Source organism: Oncorhynchus keta, chromosome 1, assembly GCF_023373465.1.
Source record: "Oncorhynchus keta strain PuntledgeMale-10-30-2019 chromosome 1, Oket_V2, whole genome shotgun sequence".
Classification (NCBI taxonomy): Eukaryota; Metazoa; Chordata; class Actinopteri; order Salmoniformes; family Salmonidae; genus Oncorhynchus; species Oncorhynchus keta.
In genome coordinates this window covers 34,299,118-34,321,617 of record NC_068421.1, presented here as the reverse complement: position 1 = coordinate 34,321,617, position 22,500 = coordinate 34,299,118, and the positions used below count along the sequence as shown (strand labels likewise).

Sequence of the window (22,500 nt, the reverse complement as noted above, 5' to 3'; positions counted from 1 at the left end):
CCTGAGCGCTCCAGTACTAACCACTACCCTCAGACTGCAGTCAGCCCTGTGCCACGTTGAGAGAGAGAGAGAGGCGGGGGGAGAAGATAGTAGGGTAAGATAAGTTTCTAGTGCAGGCACTCATATAGGATATATAGAACCACAAGCAAAACACTGGGGAATGATGATAGAGTAGAGGGAAAGATAGAGAGGGGGAAAAGAAAGAATGGAAGTTGGGGAGAGAGAGCGAGAGAGAGAGAGAGAGAGAGAGAGAGAGAGAGAGAGAGAGAGAGAGAGAGAGAGAGAGATTAAGTGATTAAGTGGTAGAGAGATAGGGCAGTAGAGAGATAGGGCAGCAGAGAGTGGAGGCGGTTGGGTGGAGGGCAGCAGAGAGTAGATTGGGATTGGGTAGAGAGCAGCAGAGAGTGGATTGGGGTTGGGTAGAGGGCAGCGGAGAGTGGATGGGATTGGGTGGAGGGCAGTAGAGAGTGGATGGGGGTTGGGTGGAGTGCAGCAGAGAGTATATGGGGGTTGGATAGAGAGCAGCAGAGAGTGTCTGGGGGTTGGATAGAGAGCAGCAGAGAGTATATGGGGGTTGGGTAGAGAGCAGCAGAGAGTATCTGGGGGTTGGGTAGAGAGCAGCAGAGAGTATATGGGGGTTGGGTAGAGAGCAGCAGAGAGTATATGGGGGTTGGGTATATATGGGGGTTGGGTAGAGAGCAGCAGAGAGTATATGGGGGTTGGGTAGAGAGCAGCAGAGAGTGTCTGGGGGTTGGATAGAGAGCAGCAGAGAGTATATGGGGGTTGGGTAGAGAGCAGCAGAGAGTGTCTGGGGGTTGGATAGAGAGCAGCAGAGAGTGTCTGGGGGTTGGGTAGAGAGCAGCAGAGAGTGTCTGGGGGTTGGGTAGAGGTGTTTGGTGACAGGGTTAAGAGGTGGGAGTGGATAGGCTAGGATCAGGTGGAGGGTGGGAGGGAGGGAAAGGTTCAGACCAGGGGAGGGAAAGGGGGGTTAGAGGTGGGCAGGGCCATGGCCAGGTGCTGGGGCTCCGGTGTCTGGTTCAGCCCCCAAGAGTCTGGGACTCTCCCTAACCCGCCTGTGTGTGTCAGTACCCGCTCCAGCACGCCAGGCCTCCTACACAGCTCTCACACACACTCCTCACACACTCGCATTGTGGGCAGACAGTGCTGTCCAGGCTTCGAAGTCGGACTGTTTTCTCTCTCCTGCTGGTGCTCTACACACGTTTCTGTTACTGCTTCAAGGTTCTGGCTTTTCTCCAATTTTCCTGTGAGCGATCGCCAGCGGCTGGGAAGATCGTTTTTTAATTAGTGGAATAGTTTGCAGCTTAACCTTGGATTCCACACAGCAAGTTGGGCAGTACACCCAGGTAAAAGTCCACTCCTCTCATATCAGGGGTGGTCACCTTAGTATAAACGTTGAACTTTGGATTGTAACTTGTTGTTTAGATCGTTTTTGCACACTCTATTGTGCTTATCCTTTTTGACTAATGATATTGTCAGTTACTTCAATGTGTTATTGTACATAGAACTGTAGGTTTTACTCTTTCATAGACCCACTTCAGTGATGATACAGTCCAGCGTTCTACAGTACAAACACAGAGAGAACGAAGAGCCTGTGTGTTTCACCATAGACCCAGCACAGAGGAAGACCATGTGCCTTTCAGTAGCCGGAGGGTGTTTTAGATTCTCCACCACTGTCTGCTATGTGGCGTCTAACAAAGAGCAGGTGTGTCTTGGAGGAGGAGAGATGGGGGGGGGGGTTGATCCCAGCCATGATGCCTTATTACTACCTGGGACTCGCTGTTCTCTCTCTCTCTCTCTCTCTCTCTCTCTCTCTCTCTCTCTCTCTCTCTCTCTCTCTCTCTCTCTCTCTCTCTCTCTCTCTCTCTCTCTCTCTCTCTCTCTCTCTCTCTCTCTCTCTCTCTCTCTCTCTCTCTCTCTCTCTCTCTCTCTCGCTCTCTCTCTCTCTCTCTCTCTCTCTCTGCTCTGTCCTCTCTGCTCTGTCCTCTCTGTCTGGCGGTCGTGACTTTGCAGTGGACATAATCAGAGGTTTGTTCTGTTCAGCTACAACAGGGAGTTAGACTGCGTCCCAGTGACTTGGTTTGTCTGGTGCTAATGCCGTTGGCTCTCTAACCGTGTGTGGTCAGCCCTGTAGAAGTTCAGCTCGTGTGGTTTGGTCAGGACCCTGTACGGTCATTGATGTTGTGTGGGCATGTTTTAGGAACCTTGAGAGTTTGTGGTCAAAGAGTGTTGGAGTCAGTGGGTGGGGAACTGTGCTATGGTCCAGCTGTGCTAACATGACCATGTGTCTGATCACAACCAGAGGTCAACCGATTATGGTTTTACAACGCCGATACCGATTATTGGAGGACCAAAAAGGCCGATGCCGATTAATCGGGCAATTTTTCAGCTTTTTTTCCTTTGTAATAATGACAATTACAACAATACTGAATTAAAACTTGTTTTAACTTAATATAAAACATCAAAATCAATTTAGCCTCAAATAAATAATGAAACATGTTCAATTTGGTTAAAATAATGCAAAAACAAAGTGTTGGAGAAGAAAGTAATATGTGCCATGTAAAATATGTGCCATGTAAGAAAGCTAACGTTTAAGTTCCTTGCTCAGAACATGAGAACATATGAAAGTTGGTGGTTCCTTTTAACATGAGACTTCAATATTCCAAGGTAAGAGGTTTTAGGTTGTAGTTAATATAGTATTTATAGGACTATTTCTCTCGATACCATTTGTATTTCATATACCTTTGACTATTGGATGTTCTTATAGGCACTATAGTATGGCCAGTGTAATAGTATAGCTTCCGTCCCTCTCCTCGCCCCTACCTGGGCTCGAACCAGGAACACATCGACAACAGCCAGACTCGAAGCATCGTTACCCATCGCTCCACAAAAGCCGCGGCCCTTGCAGCGCAAGGGGAATAACTACTCCAAATCTAAAAGCGAGTGACATTTGAAACGGTATTAGCGCACACCCAGCAAACTAGCCAGTCATAATTACGTAAAATTCTGGCAAATTAGTTCTCAATGAGCCAGGCAGCCCAAACTGTTGCATATACCCTGACTCTGCGTGCAATGACCGCAGTTATAACTAGTGATTATAGTTATAACTAGTGATTATGATTGATTGTTTTTGATAAGATAAGTTTAATGCTAGCTAGCAATTTACCTTGGCTTCTACTGCATTCGCGTAACAGGCAGGCTACTCGTGGAGTGCAATGGTTTGAGCGTTGGACTAGTTAACTGTGCGGTTGCAAGATTGGAACCCCTGAGCTGACAAGGTGAAAATCTGTCGTTCTGCCCCTGAACAAGGCAGTTAACCCACAGTTTCTAGGCAGTCATTGAAAACAAGAATGTGTTCTTAACTGACTTGCCTAGTTAAAAAGGTGTAAAAAAATAAAATAAAACATTTTTGTAAATAATCGGAAATCGGCGCCCAAAAATACCGATTTCCGATTGTTATGAAAACTTGAAATCGGCCCTAATTAATCGGCCATTCCGACTAATCGGTCGACCTCTAATCACAACCACCATCTCTGCTTCACACACACACCTGGCCCTGACATTTACAAACTTTCACTGATACAATATATAGAGGGCGAGCAGAATACTGTTCACACGCAGTAATGACATGCTAACAAACACACACACACACACACACACACACACACACACACACACACACACACACACACACACACACACACACACACACACACACACACACACACACACACACACACACACACACACACACACACACACACACACACAGCTTGACTGCTCTTCCCTCCCTTCTACATTCAATCTATCTCCCTAGGTATCAGTTCAGTGTACACCACATAGCCTAGATAGCCTGGGATAAGCAGTTAGGTGTGATGTCATCAAGGCGAGCCAGCTGCAGTGCGGGGGCCAGGTCGGTGTGGTGGGAGGAGACCAGGGCTACGCATTCCATCAGTGTCTCTCATACACACACACACACACCCTTCCTCTGATTTAGTCACGGTGAGTCACTGAGCTAACCTCACACATACCCTTAACCCAATGTATTATACCTAGATCATCCACCTTACTGTATGCTCGCCCTCTGGCCAAATACCCTTTCCCACTTTTCCTCCAGTTCCATACTGTTTTCCACCTGGTTCTCTCCCCCTCCATGTCTCCCCCTTTCTCCTAGTACTGTTCCCGGCTAATTGTCTTTTTCCTCAAGCTGTCAGAGGACATTACGTCCCCCTGTTCTCAGAACAAGCAGAATACAGCAGGAGACCATTTTCTCTGCCTCCCCTGCCCTCCCCTCTCCCCCCTAAGAAAACGTGGACTGGTGTGATGAAAGGGTGGAGGGGCTGAGAGTGGCATGGTGCAGAGGAAATGGGGATTTATGTTGCCGTTAAGAGCTGGGTTATTGCTCTGTGTCCGTCACTCAACGTTCTGCACAGTCACGGCAGACCAGAGAGAGGGAGAGAGAGAAACAGAGAGAGGGAGAGAGAGAAACAGAGAGAGGGAGGGACCATATATTAACATCACAAAATATGAGAGGAAAAGAGCAAGGCCCTGTAGCTTTATAGCATGGGAAAAGAAAGAGCAAAGCAGAAGGAGAGAATGGCAGCATGGTTTTAGCTCAAAGACAGAGTTGAAACAGTCATCCATCACCTTGCTGTCAGTGGGTATACCACTAGAATAAAGGGCAGTCAGGCACATTGGTTTGTGTGTGTTTGTTCTCTCTCTCTCCGCTCTTACCCCCCCCCCCTCTCTCTTTCTGTCCCTCCCTCCTCCATGGGCAGGGTGCGGCAACACTGGTGAATTGGTGTGTGTGTGTGTGTGTGTGTGTGTGTGTGTGTGTGTGTGTGTGTGTGTGTGTGTGTGTGTGTGTGTGTGTGTGTGTGTGTGTGTGTGTGTGTGAGAGATTGAGCTGAGGTGGGCTGAGGACCGGGCACTAGACAGGGCCTCCCAACTGGGTCTGTTTATACCAGGCTAAAAATAAAAGTCCTGTTCAGAGCAGACACACACACAGACTCTCTCCCTGCCAGAATGCATTGCTAACGCAGGGCAACTCTTTAAAGAGAGAGTGTCCTTTTCTGCAGCACAAACTCATGAGATGTTTTCTATCTCTTTCTGTCTCTCAACAAGATCTCATAGTTTTCCTTCGAAATTTGACACATTATGGATGAATGTCTATTTTTGACACATTCATTCCCCGTGGTTACAGGGTTGATTGTGGTGGGAAGTCTGGGGGACCATGAACCTTTAAGCTCCCACTTCCCTATTGTGGGATGGTTATTTGTAACGGCTTTCAATGGTATTACATGCCGAAAATTGAGCTCTCTCTCTCGCTCTGTCTGTGACTGTGTCTGTTCTTTCGTCCTCTCCCTCCCTGTGTGTGACAGCATGTGAATGAGGCTGGTAGCCAGGTCATGTGGAGAGCATCATCTGTCACTGCCACACTGAACACACAGAGCTGTAGCCCTGACACATCCTCAGCATGACTATACAGCCTGTTGACCGGAAAGAGACATTCTGACAGACTGGCACCCAGTCTATACAGACTGACTATACACCCAGGTTATACAGATTGACTATATACCCAGGCTATACAGACTGACCATACACCCAGGCAATACAGGCTGACTATACACCTAGGCTGTACAGAGTAGACTGACAATACACCCAGTCTATACAGACTGACCCCTCTGACTCTTACTCCTCATAACATAACCCACTGGGACACTGGGAGTTTCTCAATTGGTTTTGCTATCTCCTCCGTCCTTTCCTTGCCTATTTTTGAAGGTCAAAGGTAGTCGAGTAAGGAGGAAACGTGGAAACGCGCTTGTATGAAACGAGACTCCCTCTCCATTCGCGTCCTCAGGCAAATTACATTTACAGGAGTGGAATCCCAGAATAAATGTGTAAAGTGATAAAAGAAATGTTGCTAGTTGTGGCAGACATTTTACAGATAAAACACTAACCAGTTTCTGGTTTTTAAATGTGTGCATCCTTTTCTCCTTTGAGAAAACAACAGCTGATTCAAAGAGGGTGTGGCGGATTCTAAAACACTTCTGTGCCTCCTGCTGCGAGAGGCATCCTCTGTCGAAGTCAGTAATCAAGGAGGTGGGCAGCCTCCTTCATTCACCTACTAACGAATTGAATCTCTCCTCGACCACTCGACCACTTATCGGTTTTCAGGTCGCAGAGGAGAAAGAACAAAGGAGTTGAGGACGATCCTCTACACCTGCATTGCTTGCTGTTTGGGGTTTTAGGCTGGGTTTCTATACAGCACTTTGAGATATCAGCTGATGTAAGAAGGGCTATACAAATAACTTTGATTTGATTAGATTTTTCCAAAATGAGAATCTCCCAAAGCAATCACCGTAGCCCACTTCCAACAACATAACGAACCCACAACTGCTAATGAGGGGGAAAAATTATGTTATTTTGTCAGATGGACAATCCTCTATTTTATGTCCCATTGTGCCACCTTTATTTATAGAGGGTCTCTTCCAGAGACATAGACATTGAGATCAATGATCTCTCCCCTGTAGTCCTAGCCAGGCTCTACCTGAAGCCACATGATCAGATAGAGGGAGCGAGGAGAGAGAGAGAGAGAGAGAGAGAGAGAGAGAGAGAGAGAGAGAGAGAGAGAGAGAGAGAGAGAGCTCATTACTGAGGGGGTCTCAGTCAGGCTCCTCTCCTCCTGCTGAGACCCACTGGTTAAATATTCAGTGTTTTTACACTGACAGAAAATGTCAGCTCTAAAAGCATCTGTGCTCCTCTCATCCAGCTGTGAGGAAGGATGGAGGGAGGGAGAATGGGGGAGAGGGGTGGGAGGGAGGGAGGGTGACTGGGTGGGGTGTAGTGAGTGAGGGAGGGGGAGGGAGGGAGGGAGGGAGGGGGAGGGAGGGAGGGAGGGAGGAGGGAGGGAGGGAGGGAGGGAGGGAGGGAGGGAGGGAGGGAGGGAGGGAGGGAGGGAGGGAGGGCAAGAAGATGCAGAAGGAGATAAACAGAGAGAGAGAGGAAACTTCGTTCAATACATTAATTAGATATGCCCTCCATTATGTTACCCTACTGACTGACCTGGGATCAGAGCCAACTGTCTCTGTCCTCTCATCTGATCCTCAGTTTTATGTCATGGGGCCATCGATCAGGTCAGATCAGATTGTAGGTATTTCTTATTTCCGCTTGAATGTGTGTATCTGTGTCACACCCTCAGGGACAGCAACCACACACACACACACACACACACACACACACACACACACACACACACACACACACACACACACACACACACACACACACACACACACACACACACACACACACACACACACACACACACACACACACTCTCAAAGAGATTTAAACTCACTCTAACACACATACCTTACAGTGCACAATATGATGATATTCACATATTCTAAATGACTTCTCTTGTGGCCAGGTCTGAAAAGCCACATGGAAATTCTGTAGCAGTTTGAGTCAGAATCTACAGATTATAATCTACAGATTATAACCTCTAACTAGGCTACTCCCTGTTGGTTTTGGATGGGTTGGGCTGTAATCTGCTGCCAATAGGTATAGTAGATAATCAGATCTTTGGATATTTGTCCTGTCTGGTGTGTGTGTGTGTGTGTGTGTGTGTGTGTGTGTGTGTGTGTGTGTGTGTGTGTGTGTGTGTGTGTGTGTGTGTGTGTGTGTGTGTGTGTGTGTGTGTGTGTGTGTGTGTGTGTGTGTGTGTGTGTGTGTGTGTGTTTGCTGTCCCTGAGGGTGTGACACAGATACACACATTCAAGCGGAAATAAGAAATACCTACAATCTGATCTGACCTGATCGATGTGTGTGTGTGTGTGCATGTGTGAGTTAACAGTCTCATATGCGCGTGGATGTGCTTTGTGCGTCCACCTTGCCCTTGATTCAGATTCACAAAACCTTGACAACCAACAGAAGGTCAGCAGGAAGTGTCTGCTACCATGGTGATGGAGCGGAGAGAGGTGGGGGCTGGATCCTCTCATGTCAAAACATAGCTCAGGGAGCGTGTGTCTGTCCGTGCGCGTGTGTGTGTGTGTGTGTGTGTGTGTGTGTGTGTGTGTGTGTGTGTGTGTGTGTGTGTGTGTGTGTGTGTGTGTGTGTGTGTGTGTGTGTGTGTGCGTGCGTGTGTGCGTGCGTGCGTGCGTGCATGTGTGTGTGTCTGTCCGTGCGCGTGTGTGTGTGTTTAGGATTTATATCCCTACTGTGTTTTATTAGTGTGGTATTGGTATTCCAGAAAGGGAGCAGGGAGCCTTTTGAAGTAATAAAAGACAGTGTGATGGTTAATACTACTGAAACACTGCATCCGTCCTAATACACCTGTAGTGTGTAGGGTTCCTCTCTACTCTGTCTTATTGGACTTTCTACCATAAGCCCAGAGGGCCACTGTTAACCCTGTTGACCCTTCCAGACCAGAGTCAACGATCCAGAGCCTGGCCACTCGGATCAGACCGGGAACAACATCGATCTACTTCTAGGTCATTAAACCCTGGACTGAGCTTATCGATAAACGCCACCGTTGCACAACAGAGATCAATAACGGACAGAGAGATCAGCGATCTCTCAATCACATACACTGTTCCAGTGAGGGCATACAGTCTGAGAGACATCTGTCTATCTCTGACCGGAGAGAGGAGGGTGAGAGGAGGGAGAGAGAGATCAGTGGGAGAGAGATATTGATGGATGGAGAGAGCGTTCTGTCCTTCTATACAGTAGCCAAGCTATTGTTTCATCATGGACAACCAATACCAAACCATATACTTTGATCTAGAATATTTGTGGAATCCTCTGAAATCCCTGTGGCATAGCGGGCATGCTTATTCGGTGAGAGTGTTGTCACATGCATGCCATTGACTTGTCGGGGACAGAGAGATGGAGAAACACAAAGAGACGGAGGGATAGAGGGTACGGTAGAGCGAGAAGAGTTCATCCAGGGTTCCCTGCTGGTGGATTATAGAGAGGCCATCTGTTCCAGACAGATTATAATCCTGTACCACAGGGGGACACGGAAGAGGGAGGAGGACGGACAGAGTGGAAAGGAGCTACCCACAAACAGAAGTTGTGAAAACCTATGAATATGAATATGTGCTTCTTGGCATTAGTCATTCATTCAAACAGTTTTTAGTTTGTAAAGACGCCCTGCAGACTTTTTATACTCCCCAAATACTGTAATTAGGTCATAGATAAAAGTATAGCGAGTGGATTACTCAGCAGAGTATGGAAAATACCCCTGTAACTCACCAAAAGGACTGCTTATAGTTAAGATAGTTCTCTTCAAATTGCAACCATTAAGATAGTGTCTCAACACTTAGAGAGAAGATTTAGGGATTGAGATGAAAGGGTGTTTGGTATGGGAGTAACTACTCTTCCTCCCCTCTCTCATCCCCCTTTCTTTTTCTCTCTCCCCCTCCTCCCCCTTTCTCTCTCTCTCTCTCTCTCTCTCTCTCTCTCTCTCTCTCTCTCTCTCTCTCTCTCTCTCTCTGTGGGGCGTTTCCACCTCGGTGCTCTAGCTCTGTAGACCAGCGGAAGGTCACCTCACCCTCTGATCCCTCACCCCGCCCCCTGTCTCCCCCCACCCTGTTCTATCACCCCATTGGCTGACTGTGTCTGTGATGAGTCAGTCTGCCCCTTCCCCATTCCGGCAGGGAGAGAGACGGCCACGGAATTCACTCTCCCTTTCTGTTTCTCCTCCTCTTTCTCACTCCCCTCCCTTTCTGTTTCTCCTCCTCTTTCTCACTCCCCTCCCTTTCTGTTTCTCCTCCTCTTTCTCACTCCCCTCCCTTTCTGTTTCTCCTCCTCTTTCTCACTCCCCTCCCTTTCTGTTTCTCCTCCTCTTTCTCACTCCCCTCCCTTTCTGTTTCTCCTCCTCTTTCTCACTCCCCTCCCTTTTTGAGTTCTTTCCCCCTCCCTCTCTTTTGGAAAATAAGTGATCAGACCCTGACAGAGCAACAGAGGGAAAAAGAAAGAGAGGACACTACAGAGGAGAGGAGCAGCCATATCAGTAGCAGCAGGATCAGTAGAGAGTGACACCAGAACGCAGACATACAGTCAGTCTCTCTCTCTCTCTGGTCTCTCTTTCCGTTTTGGGTCTGGATCTCTTCCCCCTCTCCTCCCCCTGTGTCTCAGTCGGAAAACCGTAGCAGCTTTGGGAACCCACTCCCACTCCCGTTGTCATTACCGAGGCGCAGCAAGTCCGCGCCTGTCTAGGATGCTGTGAAGAATGGTTCACCAGGAAAACTGTTCTCACCAGGTAAGACAGGACACTGACTGAGACTAGCTGGGACTAGTGCTGAGGCTGGCTGGGACTAGTGCTGAGACTAGCTGGGACTAGTGCTGAGACTAGCTGGGACTAGTGCTGAGGCTAGCTGGGACTAGTGCTGAGACTAGCTGGGACTAGTGCTGAGACTAGCTGGGACTAGTGCTGAGACTAGCTGGGACTAGTGCTGAGACTAGCTGGGACTAGTGCTGAGGCTAGCTGGGACTAGTACTGAGACTAGCTGGGACTAGTGCTGAGGCTAGCTGGGACTAGTGCTGAGACTAGCTGGGACTAGTGCTGAGGCTAGCTGGGACTAGTGCTGAGACTAGCTGGGACTAGTGCTGAGGCTAGCTGGGACTAGTACTGAGACTAGCTGGGACTAGTGCTGAGGCTAGCTGGGACTAGTGCTGAGACTAGCTGGGACTAGTGCTGAGGCTAGCTGGGACTAGTGCTGAGACTAGCTGGGACTAGTGCTGAGGCTAGCTGGGACTAGTACTGAGGCTAGCTGGGACTAGTGCTGAGACTAGCTGGGACTAGTACTGAGGCTAGCTGGGACTAGTGTTGAGGCTAGCTGGGACTAGTGCTGAGGCTAGCTGGGACTAGTGCTGAGACTAGCTGGGACTAGTGTTGAGGCTAGCTGGGACTAGTGCTGAGACTAGCTGGGACTAGTGCTGATACTAGCTGGGACTAGTGCTGAGGCTAGCTGGGACTAGTACTGAGGCTAGCTGGGACTAGTACTGAGGCTAGCTGGGACTAGTACTGAGGCTAGCTGGGACTAGTGCTGAGACTAGCTGGGACTAGTACTGAGGCTAGCTGGGACTAGTACTGAGGCTAGCTGGGACTAGTGCTGAGGCTAGCTGGGGCTAGTACTGAGGCTAGCTGGGGCTAGTACTGAGGCCAGCTGGGACTAGTACTGAGGCTAGCTGGGACTAGTGCTGAGGCTAGCTGGGGCTAGTACTGAGGCTAGCTGGGGCTAGTACTGAGGCCAGCTGGGACTAGTACTGAGGCTAGCTGGGACTAGTACTGAGGCTAGCTGGGACTAGTACTGAGGCTAGCTGGGACTAGTGCTGAGACTAGCTGGGACTAGTACTGAGGCTAGCTGGGACTAGTACTGAGGCTAGCTGGGACTAGTGCTGAGGCTAGCTGGGGCTAGTACTGAGGCTAGCTGGGGCTAGTACTGAGGCCAGCTGGGACTAGTACTGAGGCTAGCTGGGACTAGTGCTGAGGCTAGCTGGGGCTAGCGCTCTAAACTAGGGCTCCCAAAGCACTGCATCTCAGTGCTAGAGGCATCATTAAAGACCCTGATTCGATTCCAGGCTGTATCACTACCATAGGGCGGCGCACAATTGACCCAGCATTTTAAATTACTTGCCTAGTTAAATAAAGGTTCCATTTGAATAAATGTGCTGAGGCTAGACAGAGTTAGTAGAGTAGAGGATGTGTTATGTTAGCTGTTGTGGAGCAACGGGGGCTGAGATACTGCAGTAGGACTGGTATGCATGTGTGTATTCCCAAAGGTTTCCATCATGTAATACTGACTGACTGTCATTAGTGGTTTCGTATCTTGCAAGGGTTTGTGTTTCATGGCTGTCAGGCACATCCCAGTGGGTTTGGTGTTTGTATTATGGGATGGGTCTGGGAATCAGATGACTAGGGCGGTTGCTAAGCGCACATTTGACTTCAGGGAATAATGTCCCTCGTCCTCCCCCCTTCCCCTGGGCTGAGCCTGATCAATAGATGTCTGGGAAGGGTGAGCTGTTTCGGTCTCTCTCTTTCTCTGTGTGTGTGTGTGTGTGTGTGTGTGTGTGTGTGTGTGTGTGTGTGTGTGTGTGTGTGTGTGTGTGTGTGTGTGTGTGTGTGTGTGTGTGTGTGTGTGTGTGTGTGTGTGTGTGTGTGTGTGTGTGTGTGTGTGTGCAGAGCATATTTAAAGGTTTATGTTTATTATCATGTTTTATTGAGTATATTCTTGAGATGCAATGTGTTTATTGCACACTGTAGAGAAACAACAGCCAGTAAATGTAAAAGTGTGTGTGTGTGTGATGTGAGAGAGTGCGTGGGCGGGTGGATTGGAAACGGCATCTCTAGACTGCGACAGAAGTGTCCCACTTTACTTAATGAGGAATGGGAGGAATGATTAGACGAGTGGAGTGTTGAAGTAGTGCAGTACATCAGAGCTTCGTACTCACTGAGAATATAGACAATATGACTGTAATGCAGGGAGAGGAGGAGGACGAAAGAGAACTACGTAGATGGAAAAATAAAATGGAGATGATGGAGGAGGGGAGAGGGGTGCAGCAATGAAGGAAGTGGAACAGGAGGGGTAGAGGGGGAGAAGGAAGTGGAACAGGAGGAGTAGAGAGGGAGAAGGAGGTGGAAGAGGAGGAGTAGAGGGGGAGAAGGAGGTGGAACAGGAGGGGTAGAGGGGGAGAAGGAGGTGGAACAGGAGGGGTAGAGGGGGAGAAGGAGGTGGAACAGGAGGAGTAGAGGGGGAGAAGGAGGTGGAAAAGGAGGAGTAGAGGGGGAGAAGGAGGTGGAAAAGGAGGAGTAGAGGGGGAGAAGGAGGTGGGTCTTGGATGAAGGGAGAGGAAAAAGGGAGGAAGATGAGGATTTGAAAAAGAGGAGAATGTGAGGGAGGAATAATAGAGGAGGTGGAGAAATGAATGAGGTCGTGGTTCAGAACAAAATAGTTTGAGAAGAGAAAGATATTCAGAAAAAGAGGTGGAGAAGGAGGAATAGGAGGAGAGGAAGGAGTAGAGAGGAAGGAGGAAGAGAGGAAATAGAGAGGAAGTAGAGCGGAAGGAGGAAGAGAGGAAATAGAGAGGAAGTAGAGAGGAAGGAGGAAGAGAGGAAATAGAGAGGAAGGAGGAAGAGAGGAAGGAGTAGAGAGGAAGGAGGAAGAGAGGAAGGAGTAGAGAGGAAGTGGAGAGGAAGGAGGAAGAGAGGAAATAGAGAGGAATGAGGAAGAGAGGAAGGAGTAGGGAGGAAGTAGAGAGGAAGGAGGAAGAGAGGAAGGAGTAGAGAGGAAGGACTAGAGAGAAAGTAGAGAGGAATGATTAGAGAGGAAGGAGTAGAGATGAAGTAGAGAGGAAGGAGTAGAGAGGAAGTAGAGAGGAAGGAGTAGAGAGGAAGGAGTAGAGAGGAAGGAGTAGAGAGGAAGGAGTAGAGAGGAAGTAGAGAGGAAGGAGTAGAGAGGAAGGAGTAGAGAGGAAGGAGTAGAGAGGAAGTAGAGAGGAAGGAGTAGAGAGGAAGTAGAGAGGAAGCAGTAGAGAGGAAGTAGAGAGGAAGCAGTAGAGAGGAAGTAGAGAGGAAGCAGAGAGGAAGGAGTAGATAGGAAGTGGAGAGGAAGCAGTAGAGAGGAAGTAGAGAGGAAGGAGTAGAGAGGAGTACATGGTATAGGTGAAGAGCTGTGTGTGTGTGGGCCTCTCCTCTGACTGTCCCTGTTACGGTAAGAAACCATACTAGCCAGTGAAGGCATCTCCGCAGCTGCTCTGATCTGCTCTATTGACCATTACGTGACATTACACACTGAGCTAAGAGCTGATCCACAGTCAGTTTAGTCTGCTACCTTCTAATGTTTGGGAGAAGGATTGGGGAAGAATAAGCTGATTCCAGATCAGTGATTATGGGGTTTCTCTCAGAGCAGTGAACAGACGCACTGCTTCAAACATGGTATATTTATCTGTTATGCATTGTTAATCCCCCATGTGGCTCATATCACAGCGGTGTGTGTGTGTGTGTGTGTACGCCCGTGCGTGTGTGCACGTGTGTGCACGTGTGTGCGAGTGTGTGTGTGCGAGTATGTGTGTGTTTGCGTGCGTGTGTGCAGGCGTGTGTGTGTTGTATAATGTCTGCAGTAAGTATGCCATGTTTATTTGGAGATAAAAGATAGTTTAGGAAATGGAGGGGTGAAGAGGGGGAACAGAGACCAGAGAAGACAGAGGGACTGCAGAGGGAAAACAGATGAAAGAATAATAGGAAAAAGAAACAGAAGAGGAATACGCATAGAGAGAGAGACGACAGACAGAGAGAGAGAGAGAGAGAGAGAGAGAGAGACGACAGACAGAGAGAGAGAGAGAGAGACGACAGACAGACAGAGAGAGAGAGAGAGAGAGACGACAGACAGAGAGAGAGAGAGAGAGAGAGAGAGACGACAGACAGAGAGAGAGAGAGAGAGAGAGACGACAGACAGAGAGAGAGAGAGAGAGAGAGACGACAGACAGAGAGAGAGAGAGAGAGACGACAGACAGAGAGAGAGAGAGAGAGAGAGAGAGAGAGAGACAGAGAGAGAGAGAGAGAGAGAGAGAGAGAGAGAGAGAGAGAGAGAGAGAGAGAGAGAGAGAGAGAGAGAGAGAGAGATGACAGACAGACAGAGACAGACAGAGAGACGACAGACAGAGACAGACAGAGAGAGAGTCAGAGAGAGACGGAGAGAGACAACAGACAGAGAGACAGAGAGAGACAGCAGACAGAGGAGAGCGAGAGAGAGAGAGAGAGCGCGAGAGAGAGAGAGTGAGAGAGAGAGAGAGAGAGAGAGAGAGAGAGAGCGAGAGATGAGAGAGAGAGAGAGAGAGAGAGAGAGAGAGAGAGACGACAGACAGACAGAGACAGACAGAGAGACGACAGACAGAGACAGACAGAGAGAGAGTCAGAGACAGAGAGAGAGACGACAGACAGAGACAGACAGACAGAGAGAGAGTCAGAGACACAGAGAGAGAGAGACAGAGAGAGACGGAGAGAGACAACAGACAGAGAGACAGAGAGAGACAGCAGACAGAGAGAGCGAGAGAGAGAGAGAGAGAGAGAGAGAGAGAGAGAGAGAGAGAGAGAGAGAGAGAGAGAGAGAGAGAAAAGAGAGTGAGCGACAGAGAGAGGCACACGATTAAAAAATGATAAAAAACAGAAATAACGAGAGATACAGAGCAGACAAAGAGAGAGAGACAGAGAGACATAGAGAGAGAGACAGAGAGAGACATACATAGAGAGAGACAGAGAGACATAGAGAGAGAGACAGAGAGAGACATAGAGAGAGACAGAGAGAGACATAGAGACAGAGAGAGACATAGACATAGAGAGAGAGAGAGAGAGACATAGAGAGAGAGAGACATAGAGAGAGACAGAGAGAGACATAGAGAGAGAGACAGAGAGAGACATAGAGCGAGAGACAGAGAGACATAGAGAGAGACAGAGAGAGAGAGACAGAGAGAGAGCGACAGAGAGACATAGAGAGACATAGAGAGAGAGACAGAGAGACATATGGAGAGATAGAGAGAGACAGAGAGAGACAGAGAGAGAGACAGAGAGAGACATAGAGAGAGAGACAGAGAGACATATGGAGAGATAGAGAGAGACAGAGAGAGACATAGAGAGAGAGAGACAGAGAGACATAGAGAGAGACAGAGAGACATAAAGAGAGAGACAGAGAGACATAGAGAGAGACAGAGAGAGACATAGAGAGAGACAGAGAGACAGAGCGAGAGAGAGACATAGAGAGAGAGAGACAGAGAGTGAGAGAGACAGAGAGACATAGAGAGAGAGAGAGAGACAGAGAGACATAGAGAGAGAGACAGAGATACAGAGCAGACATAAAGAGAGAGAGACATAGAGAGAGAGACATAGAGAGAGAGACAGAGATACAGAGCAGACATAAAGAGAGAGAGACATAGAGAGAGAGACATAGAGAGAGAGAGACATAGAGAGAGAGACAGAGATACAGAGCAGACATAAAGAGAGAGAGACATAGAGAGAGAGACATAGAGAGAGAGAGACATAGAGAGAGAGACATAGAGAGAGAGAGAGACAGAGAGACATAGAGAGAGAGAGACAGAGATACAGAGCAGACATAAAGAGAGAGAGACATAGAGAGAGAGACAGAGAGAGAGAGACAGAGAGAGACAGAGAGACAGAGAGAGAGAGAGAGACAGAGAGACATAGAGAGAGAGACAGAGATACAGAGCAGACATAAAGAGAGAGAGACATAGAGAGAGAGCGAGAGACAGAGAGACATAGAGAGAGAGGGAGAGAGAGAGAGAGAGAGAGAGAGAGAGAGAGAGAGAGAGAGAGAGAGAGAGAGAGAGAGAGACATAGAGAGAGAGAGAGACAGAGAGAGACAGAGAGAGAGACATAGAGAGAGACAGAGAGACATAGAGGAAGAGACAGAGAGAGAGAGACAGAGAGAGACATAGAGAGAGAGAGAGACATAGAGAGAGACAGACAGAGAGAGATAGAGAGAGAGAGAGACATAGAGAGAGAGACAGAGAGAGAGACATAGAGAGAGAGACATAAAGGGAGAGAGAGAGAGACAGACAGAGAGAGAGAGACAGAGAGAGATACATGGAGAGAGAGACAGAGATACAGAGCAGACATAAAGAGAGAGAGACATAGAGAGAGAGAGACATAGAGAGAGAGACATAGAGAGAGAGAGAGAGACAGAGAGACATAGAGAGAGAGAGACAGAGATACAGAGCAGACATAAAGAGAGAGAGACATAGAGAGAGAGACAGAGAGAGACAGAGAGACAGAGAGAGAGAGAGAGAGAGAGAGAGACAGAGAGACATAGAGAGAGAGACAGAGATACAGAGCAGACATAAAGAGAGAGAGACATAGAGAGAGAGCGAGAGACAGAGAGACATAGAGAGAGAGGAGAGAGAGAGAGAGAGAGAGAGAGAGAGAGAGAGAGAGAGAGAGAGAGAGAGAGAGAGACATAGAGAGAGAGAGACAGAGAGAGACAGAGAGAGAGACATAGAGAGAGACAGAGAGACATAGAGGAAGAGACAGAGAGAGAGAGACAGAGAGAGACATAGAGAGAGAGAGAGACATTGAGAGAGAGAGACAGAGAGAGATAGAGAGAGAGAGAGACATAGAGAGAGAGACAGAGAGAGAGACATAGAGAGAGAGACATAAAGGGAGAGAGAGAGACAGACAGAGAGAGAGAGACAGAGAGAGAGACATGGAGAGAGAGACATTGAGAGAGAGAGATAGAGAGAGAGAGAGAGAGGGAGAGAGACAGAGAGAGAGAGAGAAGTACTATATATCAAGAGGACTAATGGTGAGACAGAAAGAAGGAGGGATGGAAAGGAGAGATACTGTCTATCCAACAACGGGAAGCAGGTTGTACAAGTGACACCATTTATCAGAATGCAGCAGCCACTACTCTAAAACCCTGAGATGCAGTTTACCGTATCGCACTTCACACAGGTCTAATACTCATCACTGCATCCTTTATCAGCAGGTTGGCTGGACCTCTATAAATTCCTGTAGATTTCTCCCCTTTTGTTTCCCAAACTCTGCTAGACAAGCTTCATCCAACATATCTCCCTTTTCCACTGAACTATGAAAATACGACGCACCAAACAGGCTCACGGGGTTGGTTAACTGTTGAGTTCCCTCGTGTCTCTACCAACCGAGCTACATCAGCCTTTAGTTTTAACACCCTCCATGTTCGGAATCATCTACAAGCCTCATTACATCTTGAATCCAACAGGGCAGTTTAGAACGCTGATGAGGGAGGACTTCACTGAGTGTTTACCAAGTGTTTTGGTTGATAGTCATCGTTTATTTGTGTTGTTGAAATGTAGAAATCTGTAACTGCTGCATCTTGCAGTTTCTTTTTTTGCGATTTTATTGAATTATCATGTTGATTTGGGAATTTTTTGTTCTCAGGGCACCATTTGGAATGAAGCCCTGGTCTCAATTGGGCTCCACTGATTAAATAAAGTTAAATAAAATAAAGAAATATATATATATGGACAGAGGAAGAGAAGGAATCAGTGATAGTTTAGTTTTTTTAATTCAACCATTTTAAAAAACAAACACACATAAAACTTGAAAAAGCCATGCATGAATACAATCATGGAGGATAACAGACAATATAGAATAGAAAGAGAAGGCAGTCTGGAACAGAACAGGGGACTCCAGCTCGGATAACACTAACTCTCTGGAGACCCCTCAATTAGACTGGTTACCAGGCAACCGCCAGTGCCCCTCTTTACTAGCCCCATCACACACACACTGGTGAGAGGGGGGTAGATTAGGGTGGGAAGAAAGAGGACAGAGGAGAGGACGGAAGGAGAGGGGGAGGGGGGGTAGATAAGTGAAAGTGGGAAGAGGACAGAGGAGAGGAAGGAAGGAGAGACAGAGGGGACAGGGACTGGTTGTCTCTTGTCTTGTGTCCGTCTCTGATTGGTTGGTGGTGGTGACTAAGCTCTGGTTGTCAGAGGGGTCAGGGGGAGGGGTCAGCCTTTCTTCTTCACTTTCTTTCATCTCCTTCTGTTTTGACTGCTGTTGTGTTGTGTTTTGGAGAGGGGGAGGAGGGCGATAGCAGCATGTGTCCTGTGGTGTTTTGTCTGGGACGATTGTTGTGCTCCCCTGCTGTGTCTTGATGTCTGGTTTTCTACTGTAATTATCTCACTGGGAAGGAGGAAGTTCCTTTACAATGTCGGGGATCATTAGCCAATAGGGTCACAGGCTGACCTGCAGATAACCAATGATGTTACTGTTTGACCCACGATTAGCTAATAAGTGTCATGGATTACATATCTGTCAAGTCAAGGCAGTAATAGGGGAATGGAGCTACTGCATCACCATACCCCAGTCACACACACAAACACACATACACACGCACGCACACACACACACACACACACACACACACACACAAACACACATACACACACACACACACACAGATACTCAATGATATGTATAACTCCCTTAGCCTTAATTATCTAACAGAAGCAGCTAGCGCTAATCCGTGCGTGCGTGCGTGCCTGTGTATGTGTGTGTGAAACGCCCCAGTGAGCTGGGTGGATTAGGCCAGCTGTGAGACCATATTTCTCCCAGCAGTAGCTCCAGGGCAGGGGTGATGGGGAGATGTATCACCCCAGCGTCAGTGTGCCGTCCTGGGCCTCACTACCTGAGCCAAGGGCCCTGGGGCCCCAGTTACCCAATCTACCGGGCCAGCTCCCTGGGTAGCAGAGCTGTGTGTGTGTGTGTGTGTGTGTGTGTGTGTGTGTGTGTGTGTGTGTGTGTGTGTGTGTGTGTGTGTGTGTGTGTGTGTGTGTGTGTGTGTGTGTGTGTGTGTGTGTGTGTGTGTGTGTGTGTGCGTGTGTGTGTGTGTCTGTGTTCCACTGTGTGGGCTGACGGCTGATGAATTAGTAATGATGATGAGATAACACTACTGCATCTCACTATACTGACAGATAGCAGATAGTCTATGATGGGGAAGATACCTGTGTCTCAGACTAGAAAGGGAGTGCTGCAGTTACTCTGTCTCACACACTCATACACAAGAGACACCCCCCCGTGTGTGGGGATGTTGGTTAAGAGGTTAACAGACTTTCCACTGGGCCCCTGCTCCTTTTTCCACCCCAATTTGTTTGGAACACGGGCCATTGCCATGGAGAAATGCACTGGGTTGCTATGACAGCAGCGTTCTTTTCTCCCTCATCCCAAAATAAGTCTTTCTTGTTGTGGTCAAACTTTAAATTCTCTTAGAAATGTGAATTCTAATGTGGGGCAATAAAGTCTCATACACACACACTTTGCCCGTCTCCTCAATGGCTGTGAACTTGGATCCCAGGCCTATTGGAGGTGCCAGGAGTCTTCTCTCCCACAGTCCCCTCTATTCTACTGGAACAATGAACTTCTCTTTCACCCTGTCTCTCTCTCTCTCTCTCTCTCTCTCTCTCTCTCTCTCTCTCTCTCTCTCTCTCTCTCTCTCTCTCTCTCTCTCTCTCTCTCTCTCTCTCTCTCTCTCTCTCTCTCTCTCTCTCTCTCTCTCTCTCTCTCTCTCTCTCTCTCTCTCTCTCTCTTCCTCTCTAGCTCAGCTGACCTCACAATTGAGTCATTGTCAACTGCAGAATTAGTCACTTTTAGAGGATGACCTGGCCTGGTGTCACTGTGAGTTGTCAGCCATTGACTAGATGTGTCTATGTTATTTGATGTCTTCTTCTGCTCATTGTGCTGCTCTGTCTATGCTGTTCAGGAGGAGAGAGACAATGCTGTGACCTTGAGCTGAGACTGACATAATGAGGGGTTAATCTGGGTGTTTATCATTTCTAGTCACGATCGTCACTGTGTTACCCTCATCTTCCTCACCCTCGACCTCGCTCCCCCTGTCCCTCCTTCCCCCTCTACCTCCCAGTCCCTCCCTCCCCCTCTACCTCCCTGTCCCTCCCTCCCCCTCAACCTCCCTCTCCCCTGTCCCTCCCTCCCCCTCTACCTCCCTGTCCCTCCCTCCCCCTCTACCTCCCTGTCCCCCTCAACCTCCCTCTCCCCTGTCCCTCCCTCCCCCTCTACCTCCCTGTCCCTCCCTCCCCCTCTACCTCCCTGTCCCTCCCTCCCCCTTTACCTCCCGCCCCCGCTGAGTCAGCGATTAGGTCAGCTTCACTAATGGTTCACAGATCCTGGGCATCATCAGTTCATGATGTGGAGGGTTCTGAAGGGTTCAGTGTTTACCAACATACAGCCCTCAGCAGGAGATGGCCAGATAAGTCATTCTGCTTTACCCATAATCCCCTGGGATCAACTCTGAGTCAGACCCACTCCATATCCTGTCATCCAGCCTTGTGTTTCTGTGGGTTTCTGTTCACGTGTGTGAACGTATCTGTGTTCTTGTATGCACAAAATGACTTGTGTATTTTTGATTGTTGTTTGAGTGTGTATGTGTGTCCGTGTGTGTCTGCATGTGTGTGTGTGTTATAATGCATGCTATCATGCTGATACGTTATTCCGCTGGCGTACATTATACAGTTCTTCAAAGGGAATTCAAACTGTTTCATGTTGCGAATTAGAATCCCTTATTGTCACCCTTCCATTCCTGCGTGTGTGCGCCTGTGTGTGTGCGCGCGCGCGCGTGTGTGTGTGTGTGTTTATTTATTTATTTATTTTTATTTCACCTTTATTTAACCAGGTAGGCAAGTTGAGAACAAGTTCTCATTTACAACTGCGACCTGGCCAAGATAAAGCAAAGCAGTTCGACAGATACAACAACACAGAGTTACACATGGAGTAAAACAAACATACAGTCAATAATACAGTATAAACAAGTCTATATACAATGTGAGCAAATTAGGTGAGAAGGGAGGTAAAGGCAAAAAAGGCCATGGTGGCAAAGTAAATACAATATAGCAAGTAAAACACTGGAATCGTAGTTTTGCAATGGAAGAATGTGCAAAGTAGAAATAAAAATAATGGGGTGCAAAGGAGCAAAATAAATTAATTAATTAAATACAGTTGGGAAAGAGGTAGTTGTTTGGGCTAAATTATAGGTGGGCTATGTACAGGTGCAGTAATCTGTAAGATGCTCTGACAGTTGGTGCTTAAAGCTAGTGAGGGAGATAAGTGTTTCCAGTTTCAGAGATTTTTGTAGTTCGTTCCAGTCATTGGCAGCAGAGAACTGGAAGGATAGGCGGCCAAAGAAAGAATTGGTTTTGGGGGTGACTAGAGAGATATACCTGCTGGAGCGCGTGCTACAGGTGGGAGATGCTATGGTGACCAGCGAGCTGAGATAAGGGGGGACTTTACCTAGCAGGGTCTTGTAGATGACATGGAGCCAGTGGGTTTGGCGACGAGTATGAAGCGAGGGCCAGCCAACGAGATCGTACAGGTCGCAATGGTGGGTAGTATATGGGGCTTTGGTGACAAAACAGATTGCACTGTGATAGACTGCATCCAATTTGTTGAGTAGGGCATTGGAGGCTATTTTGTAAATGACATCACCGAAGTCGAGGATTGGTAGGATGGTCAGTTTTACAAGAGTATGTTTGGCAGCATGAGTGAAGGATGCTTTGTTGCGAAATAGGAAGCCAATTCTAGATTTAACTTTGGATTGGAGATGTTTGATGTGAGTCTGGAAGGAGAGTTTACGGTCTAACCAGACACCTAAGTATGTGTAGTTGTCCACGTACTCTAAGTCAGAGCCGTCCAGAGTAGTGATGTTGGACAGGCGGGTAGGTGCAGGTAGCGATCGGTTGAAGAGCATGCATTTAGTTTTACTTGTATTTAAGAGCAATTGGAGGCCACGGAAGGAGAGTTGTATGGCATTGAGGCTTGCCTGGAGGGTTGTTAACACAGTGTCCAAAGAAGGGCCGGAAGTATACAGAATGCTGTCGTCTGCGTAGAGGTGGATCAGGGACTCACCAGCAGTGTGTGTGTAGCAGGTGAGACATTGTGACTCATATCCATCAATATCACTTTATAGTCAACCTCCC

At 48.0% G+C, this 22,500-nt stretch overlaps 1 protein-coding gene across 5 annotated transcripts in view; it reads left to right on the top strand.

The window, feature by feature from the left end:
• LOC118375531 (schwannomin-interacting protein 1-like) overlaps nt 1–22,500 on the top strand; it is a 386,524-nt gene that overhangs the window by 336,313 nt on the left and 27,711 nt on the right. Inside the window, exon 1 of one of the 5 annotated variants that reach the window (XM_052522739.1) lies at nt 9,946–10,285. The exons of the other annotated variants lie outside the window; for them this stretch is intronic. Within the exon in view, the coding sequence (XP_052378699.1) occupies nt 10,256–10,285 (30 nt within the window). The 5' untranslated portion in view covers nt 9,946–10,255. Of the gene's footprint in view, nt 1–9,945; nt 10,286–22,500 lie in introns of those variants that run through there. 5 annotated transcript variants of the gene reach the window in all.